At 35.1% G+C, this 12,278-nt stretch overlaps 1 protein-coding gene and 2 long non-coding RNA genes across 6 annotated transcripts; 2 read left to right on the top strand and 1 right to left on the bottom strand.

The window, feature by feature from the left end:
- The first annotated feature begins 616 nt into the window (after positions 1 to 616).
- Positions 617 to 976, top strand: LOC142241674 (uncharacterized). The gene is made up of 2 exons (XR_012723754.1): positions 617 to 705; positions 763 to 976. It is a non-coding gene; the product is annotated as an uncharacterized LOC142241674 (long non-coding RNA).
- Positions 977 to 2,943: 1,967 nt separating this feature from the next.
- Positions 2,944 to 3,459, bottom strand: LOC142241824 (uncharacterized). Its single transcript, XR_012723829.1, has 2 exons — positions 3,229 to 3,459; positions 2,944 to 3,171 (listed from the first exon to the last, which is right to left on the bottom strand). It is a non-coding gene; the product is annotated as an uncharacterized LOC142241824 (long non-coding RNA).
- A 2,361-nt stretch (positions 3,460 to 5,820) lies between these two features.
- Positions 5,821 to 7,828, top strand: LOC142238517 (uncharacterized). 4 transcript variants are annotated; one of them, XM_075310192.1, is made up of 3 exons: positions 5,821 to 5,977; positions 6,447 to 7,429; positions 7,498 to 7,667. In XM_075310192.1, the coding sequence occupies exons 2-3, from the start codon at positions 6,463 to 6,465 to the stop codon at positions 7,518 to 7,520; spliced, it is 990 nt and encodes a 329-aa protein (XP_075166307.1). In that variant the 5' UTR covers positions 5,821 to 5,977; positions 6,447 to 6,462; the 3' UTR covers positions 7,521 to 7,667. The 4 variants fall into 4 exon arrangements, with proteins under 4 accessions (XP_075166307.1, XP_075166304.1, XP_075166305.1 ...); XM_075310190.1 differs by adding an exon at positions 6,115 to 6,314 and having other exon boundaries at positions 5,965 to 6,043; positions 6,447 to 7,828; XM_075310189.1 differs by having other exon boundaries at positions 5,822 to 5,977; positions 6,447 to 7,828.
- Positions 7,829 to 12,278: the final 4,450 nt, after the last annotated feature.

The raw sequence follows: 12,278 nt of genomic DNA, 5'->3' as shown, positions 1-12,278 counted from the left end.
TGCCAAAAGTACTGTGGCACGACCGCGAGCCATTTGGTACTTTTTCATCACAATTACTCTACATAGAGTTATTATGCCCTAAATGTGAACGTTTCTCAGATATCAACTCAACACTAAAAATTATAAATAGCGGACACTGAAGAAATAAACGTATCCTAAAATGATGATATTTTAGTTTATATTACAGGATCTGAACATTTTTGAAAGGAATATTGTCTATACCAAATTTTTCCGCAAATGTGAAACGTGAAATGTGATTTTGTCGCTACACTGAGGAACAGAGTATTAAAAGATCCCTGCCAACATTTTTTGAATTTGACGGCACTACTGAGAATCCCCACCACGTCGAAAACAATCGTATACGACATCCACAACTCGTCGGAAAAGCGCCGTCACCATTGAGAAGTTGTACGACGCCAAGTGACTACAAAAACAATTACTAGGTGCCTTTTTAGATCAATTTAGAACGACGCCAGCAATAGCCCCTTCAAACTATCAGAAAAAGCGAATTTTAAGGTAGTTGTAAAAGAATCATTCCCTGCCAGCATTTCAAAGTTCCATTTCAACCTCATCGTTACCACAGACTCGTAAATGTCACTTCAACCATCATGAAACGCCAAGCGCAACCAGCTTGTTATATTTTAATTAAATAAAAACGAAAATAAAGTTCTGAAAACATAGATTATACGCTTAAAATTGTGAAAGGTATATTGGTGAACAATTTGGTGATTTTCCAAATGGAATAAAGTGATTGTTTTTCAGATATTTTACAGACACGCTGCCTCCATGGAATAAAAACACTGGTTGATAGACGCAGCAACATGTAACTCGCTACTTGTAACTCAACATCATCATTAATGCCAAAAATTATGTTAAATGTAATGTGATAGTGGTATAAATGTTATATTTTTAAGAATTTGTAAATGATTAATCAAATTAATAAATATCTAAACAAACGTGTTTTACTCGACCACAATGATTCTTTTACAACTATCTTAAAATGCACTTTTTCTGATTGTTTGGAGGGTCCCTTATTGGCGTCGTTCTAAATTGATCTATAAAGGCACCTAATAATTGCACTCATGCGAAACATTTTTGTAGTAACTTGGCGTGGTACAACTTCTCAATAGTGACGGCGCTTTTCCGACGTGTTTTTGATGTCGTATATGATTGTTTTCGACGTAGTGGGGATTCTCAAAAGAGTCCCCAAATTCAAAAAATGTTGGCAAGGATGATGATATTTTAGTTTTTATTACAGGATCTGAACATTTTTGAAAGGAATATTGTCTATACCAGATTCTTCCGCAAATGTGAAACGTGAAATGTGATTTTTTCGCCACACTGAGGAACAGAGTATTAAAAGATCCCTGCCAACATTTTTGAATTTGACGGCACTACTGAGAATCCCCACCACGTCGAAAACAATCGTATACGACATCCAAAACTCGTCGGAAAAGCGCCGTCACCATTGAGAAGTTGTACGACGCCAAGTGACTACAAAAACAATTACTAGGTGCCTTTTTAGATCAATTTAGAACGACGCCAGCAATAGCCCCTTCAAACTATCAGAAAAAGCGAATTTTAAGGTAGTTGTAAAAGAATCATTGTGGTCAAGTAAAACACAATTGTGTAGATGTTTATTAATTTGATTAAATATTTATAAATTCTTATAAATATAACAATTTTCTGTTTATAGGCCGGTACTATGTTCATTCTTGCGAAACATTTTTATGGAAACCATTATTTCGCACATAGAAAACGGCGTTTTTTTAGGTAGCTTGGAGCGCTATTTTACAGGGAGCGATATTGGATTAAGTTGGTGGTTGTTGCTTGTTTTTACAAAATAACATTTTATTTTTCCTTGGGCAATTGATCTGCTATTCCTTTGATCCTTTGTATAGTTTCGGAACAAAAATATGGTCCGTGTTTGATTTATAAACCCACACAAATAGTTTTTAATAAATAAATTATTTCTTAATTCACATTGCAAATGGCGCCGTGCTATAAACGTCAGTTTTTCAACACGAAAAAACAAAGTATCACAAATGGAAAAAATTTCGCAAATTTTTCGCATTTTTTGGTTTTGTATGGAGTTTCAACGCGAAAACCGAACAGAGTACCGGCCTTATCTCATCACATTTAACATAACTTTTTCCATTAAAGGTGAGTATTAAGTTCGAGTTTAAGGTGGGTATTACGTTCGAGTTTAGCCGCTAAAAAAGTCATTTTTTCACGATTACTTTTCTTTAATAATCCATTTTAAGGAATACAAACTTTGTGAAAATTTGCTTTGGGAATTTCCCCCACAAGTTATAATAAAATTTGCAACAAATATGTATAATTTCATGCATTTTTCTTACTGATTTAGTTTTCACTTTAGCGATTTTAGCGGCTAAAGGTAAGTACTATGTTCGCTTTTCGAGTTGAAATTTTCGCGGTTACTTTACTAAAACAATGCAATATAAAGCAGATAAATTAACTCAATTGATGCGCAATTTCTTGTTCCTATAGATTTCGGCATGACTTTACGGGAATATGTTTGTTTTCATTTATAATTTTGATTATTTCAGGAAAAATAATCGCGAAAATATAGTGATTTTCAACTCGAACTTAATACTCATCTTAAAGGTGGGTATTGAGTTCGAGTTTAGCCGCTAAAAACGTCATTTTTTCACGATTACTTTTCTTTAATAATCCAACTTCCCTGCCAACATTTTTTGAATTTGGGGACTCTTTTGAGAATCCCCACTACGTCGAAAACAATCATATACGACATCAAAAACTCGTCGGAAAAGCGCCGTCACTATTGAGAAGTTGTACCACGCCAAGTTACTACAAAAATGTTTCGCATGAGTGCAATTATTAGGTGCCTTTATAGATCAATTTAGAACGACGCCAATAAGGGACCCTCCAAACAATCAGAAAAAGTGCATTTTAAGATAGTTGTAAAAGAATCATTGTGGTCGAGTAAAACACGTTTGTTTAGATATTTATTAATTTGATTAAACATTTACAAATTCTTAATAATATATCACTTATACCACTATCACATTACATTTAACATAATTTTTGGCATTAATGATGATGTTGAGTTACAAGTAGCGAGTTACATGTTGCTGCGTCTATCAACCAGTGTTTTTATTCCATGGAGGCAGTGTGTCTGTAAAATATCTGAAAAACAATCACTTTATTCCATTTGGAAAATCACCAAATTGTTCACCAATATACCTTTCACAATTTTAAGCGTATAATCTATGTTTTCAGAACTTTATTTTCGTTTTTATTTAATTAAAATATAACAAGCTGGTTGCGCTTGGCGTTTCACAAAAAAATGGCTTTTTTAACAGTAGGGATGGCAAATTACTTGCATGTACTTTTTGATGTACCTTTTCATGATGGTTGAAGTGACATTTACGAGTCTGTGGTAACGATGAGGTTGAAATGGAACTTTGAAATGCTGGCAGGGTTAATACCCACTCGAAACTCGAACTTAATACCCACCTTTAGCCGCTAAAAACGTCATTTTTTCACGATTACTTTTCTTTAATAATCCATTTTAAGGAATACAAACTTTGTGAAAATTTGCTTTGGGCTTTCCCCATCGAATTATAATAAAATTTGCAACAAATATGTACACGGATGAAAAAGACTGTTTTTCATATGTTTGGCTATAAACATTATATGTTTGGAACACAAATTTTTAAGCACAATATTTTTGAGTGCAAGCATATAATGTTCATAAACTAGCATAACATGTTTGGGACATATATGTTAATATGTTAGAACATATTATGTTTGGGACATAAAATGTTTGTAAATATAATATGCTTGGATGCAAACATATATTAATTTAGAAATAGCCTATAAACATATATGTGTTTAGTAGCTTGGAGCGCTATTTAACAGGGAGCGATATTGAATTAAGTTGGTGGTTGTTGCTTGTTATTACAAAATTAACATTTTATTTTTACTTGGGCAATTGATCAGCTACTTCTTTGATCCTTACAAACTGTGTGGTCCGCTATCCGTCCGGCAAAAGGTAAAACTAAAATAAAAAAAATCATAAAATTGAATAATTTCTTCTACAATGTTTGTATTACAGAAAAAGGTGCTAAGAACTAAAAAATATCGTGGAAGTGAGAAAGATGTGGGGAAAATACAATTAGGCAGAAACAAAATTTTGAGCATTCAGGTCGAAAACCTATGTTGTTAGCACCTATATTACCTGTTTATTTTCATAATTCATTATGATTGTAAATATATAAAAAAAATAAAATTTTGAGCACAATATTCTTTGGGAGAATTTTTTTTAAGCATATAATATTTTTGGGTGCAAAATGCTTCCAAATATATTATATGTTCACATAATAACATATTGTTTTTTGGAAGACAACGTTATTGAATTTGGATGCAAAAATACAAAATGTTTGGAACTTAGACTACCCAAACATATACTGTTTAGACCAATATGCTTTCAAACATATTATATATTGGAAGAGATCAAACATATAAATGTTTGGGCAATACCCAAAAATGTATATGCTTGAAGCAAAATATACTTGGGAGTATATGTTATGCGCTTTACAGACTATCAGTTATTCCGGACGGAATGTCGGGGTTTGTAAAGAATCTTACAGTGTGTCGGATCGATACGACTTGTCGGCGATGACTAAATAATCGGTAAATGTGTTATCGATCCCATAAACATGCAGCAGTATTGATTATTCCTTCGGACTTAACTTATACTGTGCACAATTTATGGGATATGTTCGACACGAGCACTGTCGTCCGGATTAACTGATAATCTGTAAAGCGCATTACAGAAGCGATTTTTTGTGAGGGTTTAGGGACTTTTTTTTCGTGCCAATAAACATAGTACCCACCTTAAGGCCGGTACTCTGTTCGGTTTTCGCGTTGAAACTCCATACATAAGGCCGGTACTATGTTCATTCTTGCGAAAAATTTTTATGGAAACCATTATTTCGCACATAGAAAGCGGCGTTTTTTTAGGTAGCTTGGAGCGCTATTTTAAAGGGAGCGATATTGGATTAAGTTGGTGGTTGTTGCTTGTTTTTACAAAATAACATTTTATTTTTCCTCGGGCAATTGATTTGCTATTCATTTGATCCTTTGTATAGTTTCGGAACAAAAATATGGTCCGTGTTTGATTTATAAACCCGCACAAATAGTTTTAATAAATAAATTATTTCTTAATTCACATTGCAAATGGTGCCGTGCTATAAACGTCAGTTTTTCAACACGAAAAAACAAAGTATCACAAATGGAAAAAATTTTCAAAAAATGCGAAAAATTTGCGAAATTTTTTCCATTTGTGATACTTTGTTTTTTCGTGTTGAAAAAACTGACGTTTATAGCAAGGCGTCATTTGCAATGTGAATTAAGAAATAATTTATTTATTAAAAACTATTTGTGCGGGTTTATAAATCAAACACGGACCATATTTTTGTTCCGAAACTATACAAAGGATCAAAGGAATAGAAGATCAATTGCCCAAGGAAAAATAAAATGTTATTTTGTAAAAACAAGCAACAACCACCAACTTAATCCAATATCGCTCCCTGTAAAATAGCGCTCCAAGCTACCTAAAAAAACGCCGCTTTCTATAAAAATTTTTCGCAAGAATGAACATAGTACCGGCCTTTAAACTCGAATTTAATACTCACCTTAATGTGCTTTACAGACTATCAATTATTCCGGCTCCCATAAACATGCAGCAGTAGTATCGATTATGCCTTCGGACTTAACTTATATTGTGCACAATATATGGGATATGTTCGACACGAGCACTGTCGTCCGGAATAACTGATAGTCTGTAAAGCGCATTATCGCTATGGCTGTGTTTACACACTTCATTTGAGATAATAGAAATTGCAGCAATTGGCACATATCTCTTTTGTGGGTTGGGCGTTTATAATATCAGCCGAACAAAATATTAAATGTTATAATTTCATTGAATGTAAGTAACTCCGATTGGAATATTGGGTGTTGGGGACAGTTTGCCTGATAACCCCTTGCTATTTTGGTATGCCACAGCGGAAATAGAATAACAAGCATTTACACATTCGACAACGATAATACGCACTCGGTTTTCAGGTTTTGGCTTAAATCTACTTTAGTACAAGTGGTCCGATTGGTCAAATTTTTTTACCAAAATGTATACTTTTCGATTCTAAACAAAAAAGTATAATATACCACTTTTTGCCGGAAAGAACTATTTTCGGAGTTACGGGCCCCTAAAGTTTTAATTATCACGTAAATTGGATTTAGTATTCATCGCACATAATTAACAAAAAGTAATATATTTAGAATAACATAACATTTATAATAATATATTTAGTATAACATAACATATATTCTACAACGATTATTAAATCGGATAAAATCGGAAAATCAAAAATATACATAATTTCATCATTTTCTTCCAGAATCCATTTCTAGAAAATGTCCGTCTCCGAAGAGTCTGTAGATGTCGTTACCGATTCCGGCTCTCAAAACATACAAAGCATATTATTACGACTTGATCTTTTGAAGGGCTCAATCAATCGTATTTTGTCTTTTGCTGAAAAAATACCCGACAATACAAATACGGATCTAATAGAGACGCGGTTGAACCGTTTGGATGAAGTATGGAAAGAATTTACAAATTATACAGAGGAATTGTATGGATTTAAAAATGAAAAGGATTATGTTGATCCCAAAGATGACTACTACGAATACGAAGATTTGTATATGAGTGCACAATGCTTGCTAAAATCGGCACAGTCAAAGCAAACCGACTCCAAAAAGATTGTAGATAAACAAGCCGTTTTAATTGAGCAACTACTCGATCGCCTTCAGAAATTAGAGTCATCAGGTAATAGTCGACGCCCATCTAGAGAGGAAAATGATTTCCCAAAAATTGTTATTAAACCATTTGATGGTAACTACAATGAATGGCCGTCGTTTGAAACCCTATTTACTAGCGCACTTGAAACTAAACCTGAATGGACAAATATTCAAAAATTAAAGTATTTAAAAACATTGTTACGCGGAGATGCGGCAAAAGCTATTCAGGACATTCAGGATAGCGAAAAGTCGTTTGATATTGCTTGGAAGAGTCTTAAGCAGACATTTCATCGTCCCAGATTTATAGCTAATACATATATTCAACAATTTATGAATATACCTGTAATGAAAAAACCAAACTCGAATGATATCCGGAACATATGTGGCATTGCTGGCGATGTTTTAAGGGCTCTTGATTCCATTGGTGAGACAGACCGTGATCCTTGGCTTATATATATTTTGCTTTCAAGACTTCATTCAGATTTGCACCCCAAATGGATTGAACACAGTTCCAAAGATCTAAAGCCTACATTAGCTTCGTTTTTGATTTTTTTGGATGAATTTAGTAATGATTTGGACAGTGGTAAAGACTATTATTGCCCGAAAGGGAAAGGTACTCCTCGACGTTCTTCTAGTGTTCAATCTTTACAGAGAACTACTACTCTAAGCAATAGCCAAGGAAATCGTGAGGAGCCAACAACCACTAACAATGTGTCAAGAAATCAGGGTAATCGAAGACAATTCAACCGACGAAGATATAATAACCAATCGAATAATAATAGTCAAGCATCGACTTCTCAGTCACAAGGAGTGACACAAATGAACTCAAGTAAACAACAACCGAACACCACCAACCATGTAAACCCATTCAGAGTTATGCCAATATAATTTGTTTGTATATGTATTGATACATATTAAATATGTATTAACTTTCACATAAAATATACTGAATTTTAAACATGCCTTGCATTAATTATACATACATATGTCAATATCAGTAATAGTTTTAGTATTACGGTTATAATCTATTTTATTTAATGCTCTCAGAAATGTCAGGTTGTATCGTTAGAACATTGAACGGGAGTTCAAGCGGTTAAAGGAGTTGCCTCTTAGGCCAGTACTAATGCTTTGAAATGTAAAATATTCCTTACGAAAAATTATTTTGAATTTAAATCATTCGCAATATTTGTGAATAACTATTATTCTGATCAATCACAAAAATAATTGATTGATAATTGATTGAGCCACCGTGGTGCAATGGTTAGCATGCCCGCCTTGCATACACAAGGTCGTGGGTTCGATTCCTGCAACGACCGAACACCAAAAAGTTTTTCAGCGGTGGATTATCCCACCTCAGAAATGCTGGTGACATTTCTGAGGGTTTCAAAGCTTCTCTAATTGGTTTCACTGCAATGTGGAACGCCGTTCGGACTCGGCTATAAAAAGGAGGTCCCTTGTCATTGAGCTTAACATGGAATCGGGCAGCACTGATAAGAGAGAAGTTCACCACTGTGGTATCGCAATGGACTGAATAGTCTAAGTGAGCCTGATACATCGGGCTGCCACATAACCTAACCTAACCTAACCTATGACTGTGAATAAGGCATATTGATCACTTGGATTTGTCAAGCGCTGGAGTAAAGAATTTTCTGACTAATTTGTTACAAGGAATTTATATACTTCACTTGTGCGTCCTATCCTGGAATATGGATCTGTAATTTGGGACCCACAGCACCAAATTCATTGCAATCGTTTTGAATCTGTACAGAAGCAATTTTTACTGTTTACGTCGGAATAACTGGACACCTCAGACCTTGGCGTCTTAAGCTGAGTGCTATTTTTAATTAATTAAACTATATATATATAAAATGGTTCACAATCAATTCCTTAGATCTTTTCCTTTCAATATTTCACAAGACTTTATAAAAATATAGTGTTTTGGTGAAAAATATGAACATAGTACTCACCTTTACAAAGAAATGCTATCACTTGTCAAATTACCGACTGATAAGTAGACGTATCATGCTGAATATCAGTTTTACGTTTGATGTAATTAACGGAAGATTTAAATCTGATTTCCTTCTTAACAGTATATCGTTCAATGTACCGTTAAGACCTACCCGCAGCTTTCAACTGCTTCACATAAAATACTTCCGAACGAACTTTGAAAACAACGATCCGCTCCACCGACTTTGTAATGAATTCAAAAAATTCTGTAAATATCTCGATTTGTCAGAAGAAAACTATAATATAAAGAAAAAGATAACATTATTATTAAATACTTAAGATATTACAAACCATATGTACATATATATTGTAAAATATTAGTCTGTAAGGTTTACTCCATAGATGAAAATAAAAACAGGTATATACGGCCGTAAGTTCGGCCAGGCCGAAGCTTTTGTACCCTCCACCATGGATTGCGTAGAAACTTCTTCTAAACACTGCCATTCACAATCGAATAACTTGAGTTGTGATAACGCTTGTCGATGGCAAGGTATCTTAAAACCTCCTAACACCGTCTTCTAAATTGAAAGGAAGTCCATACGTGGTGTATATTAAATCAAAAAAGACCGATTAAATACGTATATAATTCAATTTGACAAAATTTTCTATAAAAATAAAATTTTGGTAGATTATTTTTGGCTCGAGTGGCAACCATGATTATGAACCGATATGGACCAATTTTTGTGTGATTGGAGATCGGCTAAATATAACTATAGACCTATGTGGGCCAATTTTGGTATGGTTGTTAGCGGCCATATACTAACACCATGTTCCAAATTTGAACCGGGTCGGATAAATTTTGCTCCTCCAAGAGGCTCCGGAGGTCAAATCTGGAGAACGGTTTACATGGAGCCTATATATAATTATGGACCGATATGGACCAATTCTGACACGGTTGTTAGAGACCATATGAAATTTGCTTCTCTTTGAGGCTCCGCAAGCCAAATCTGCGGAGTTATGTGGGGGCTATATATAATTATGGACCGATGTGGACCAATTTTTGCATGGTTGTTAGAGACCATATAAAGGGTGATTCTTTTGAGGTTAGGATTTTCATGCATTAGTATTTGACAGATCACGTGGGATTTCAGACATGGTGTCAAAGAGAAAGATGCTCAGTATGCTTTGACATTTCATCATGAATAGACTTACTAACGAGCCACAACGTCGAATTTTCAGTGAATGGGCCCTAGAAAAGTTGGCAGAAAATCCGCTTTTTTATCGACAAATTTTGTTCAGCGATGAGGCTCATTTCTGGTTGAATGGCTACGTAAATAAGCAAAATTGCCGCATTTGGAGTGAAGAGCAACCAGAAGCCGTTCAAGAACTGCCCATGCATCCCGAAAAATGCACTGTTTGGTGTGGTTTGTACGCTGGTGGAATCATTGGACCGTATTTTTTCAAAGATGCTGTTGGACGCAACGTTACGGTGAATGGCGATCGCTATCGTTCGATGCTAACAAACTTTTTGTTGCCAAAAATGGAAGAACTGAACTTGGTTGACATGTGGTTTCAACAAGATGGCGCTACATGCCACACAGCTCGCGATTCTATGACCATTTTGAGGGAAAACTTCGGAGAACAATTCATCTCAAGAAATGGACCGGTAAGTTGGCCACCAAGATCATGCGATTTGACGCCTTTAGACTATTTTTTGTGGGGCTACGTCAAGTCTAAAGTCTACAGAAATAAGCCAGCAACTATTCCAGCTTTGGAAGACAACATTTCCGAAGAAATTCGGGCTATTCCGGCCGAAATGCTCGAAAAAGTTGCCCAAAATTGGACTTTCCGAATGGACCACCTAAGACGCAGCCGCGGTCAACATTTAAATGAAATTATCTTCAAAAAGTAAATGTCATGGACCAATCTAACGTTTCAAATAAAGAACCGATGAGATTTTGCAAATTTTATGCGTTTTTTTTTTTAAAAAAGTTATCAAGCTCTTAACAAATCACCCTTTACAAACACCATGTACCAAATTTCAGCCGTATCGGATGAAATTTGTTTCTCTTTGAGGCTCCGCAAGCCAAATCTGGGGATCGGTTTATATGGGGGCTATATATAATTATGGACCGATGTGGACCAATTTTTGCATGATTGTTAGAGACCATATACCAACAACATGTACCGATTTTCAGCCGGATAAGATGAAATATGCTTCTCTTAGAGGCTCCGCAAGCCAAATCTGAGGGTCCGATTATTTTGCAATACCATCCGACCTACATCAATAACAACTTGTGCCAAGTTTCAAGTTGGTAGCTTGTTTCGTTCGGAAGTTAGCGTGATTTCAACAGACGGACGGACACGCTCAGATCGACTCAGAATTTCACCACGACCCAGAATATATATATACTTTATGGGGTCTTAGAGCAATATTTCGATGTGTTACAAATGGAATGACAAAGTTAATATACCCCATTTATATGGTGGAGGGTATAAAAAATATATTTAGGTTGCTAGATCACTCTATGCAAGGGCCTATGTCGTTAGAATTGATCGTAGTTGGAACTGTTTGTCTTATGCAACCTTATTCCTGAAGTCGCTATCGCTTTTCATCTGTCGCCACTAATTGGTATTCCGTTCGTCGATATATTCTGCTATCGACGAAAATCGGTATTCCTGGTGTCGCTTTTTGTCGCCGTTAAATTTACCAGCGACGAGTTTAGTGATTAATTTTTGAAGAAGTTTTTTAGACTTTATTATTGGAACAATTGAAAAATAAATTTAAGTTTGCATAACTGTAATGCCTAATACGAAAGTACTTCTTATTTGGATTTGCGAAAATGGAGGAAAAACGCTACAAAGTAAATAGGCTACAGTGCTATAGTTTTGTACTAAGGCTGTCAAGCATAGAGGGGCCCATATCATTGTCTCGGGATGATTTTTGGCTAATGGGCTAGGTCCACTGGATGTAATTAAAGATATAATGAATAGTTGGGTGTAGGAAAACATTCTGGAAGATGTTATGTAACCGGGAAGGGAAATGCCGTCACGTTGGACGTTTCAGCACGATAACGACCCAAAACCAACGAAAAACACACTTCGAAGCTTGTAAAATCGTGGATTCCGCATTACACTATTAATGTTATGTAGTGGGCTCCACAATCACCGCATCTTAATCCGATCGAAATCCTTTGGCCCATTGTGGATAAAAATATTTATTAGAATAATGTAATGACTATTTTTCATGCGGATGCAGAGCGCATGGAATAATATATTACAGGATGCAATTGAATATTTAAAAAAGTCCATGTCCTAACGATGCATAGCAGTTTCTGAAAATAAAGGATTCGGAAAAAAATTAAAAAATATTAAGCTTTAGAATACCAGGTGTTATGAGTTGCAATTGTTTTGTCTTATCCATTTTGGTACTATGCATCTGTTTAGCTTCGTAAAATGTTAAATATTGATTAAATTACTTAAAT

This window comes from Haematobia irritans, chromosome 5, assembly GCF_050003625.1.
Source record: "Haematobia irritans isolate KBUSLIRL chromosome 5, ASM5000362v1, whole genome shotgun sequence".
In the NCBI taxonomy this organism is placed as follows: Eukaryota; Metazoa; Arthropoda; class Insecta; order Diptera; family Muscidae; genus Haematobia; species Haematobia irritans.
This window is presented reverse-complemented; position numbering and strand designations above follow the sequence as displayed.

What these genes read in the sequence shown, in the direction of transcription:
- LOC142238517 (XM_075310189.1), top strand. Translation starts at nt 6,463, where the DNA reads ATGTCCGTCTCCGAAGAGTCTGTAGATGTCGTTACCGATTCCGGCTCT.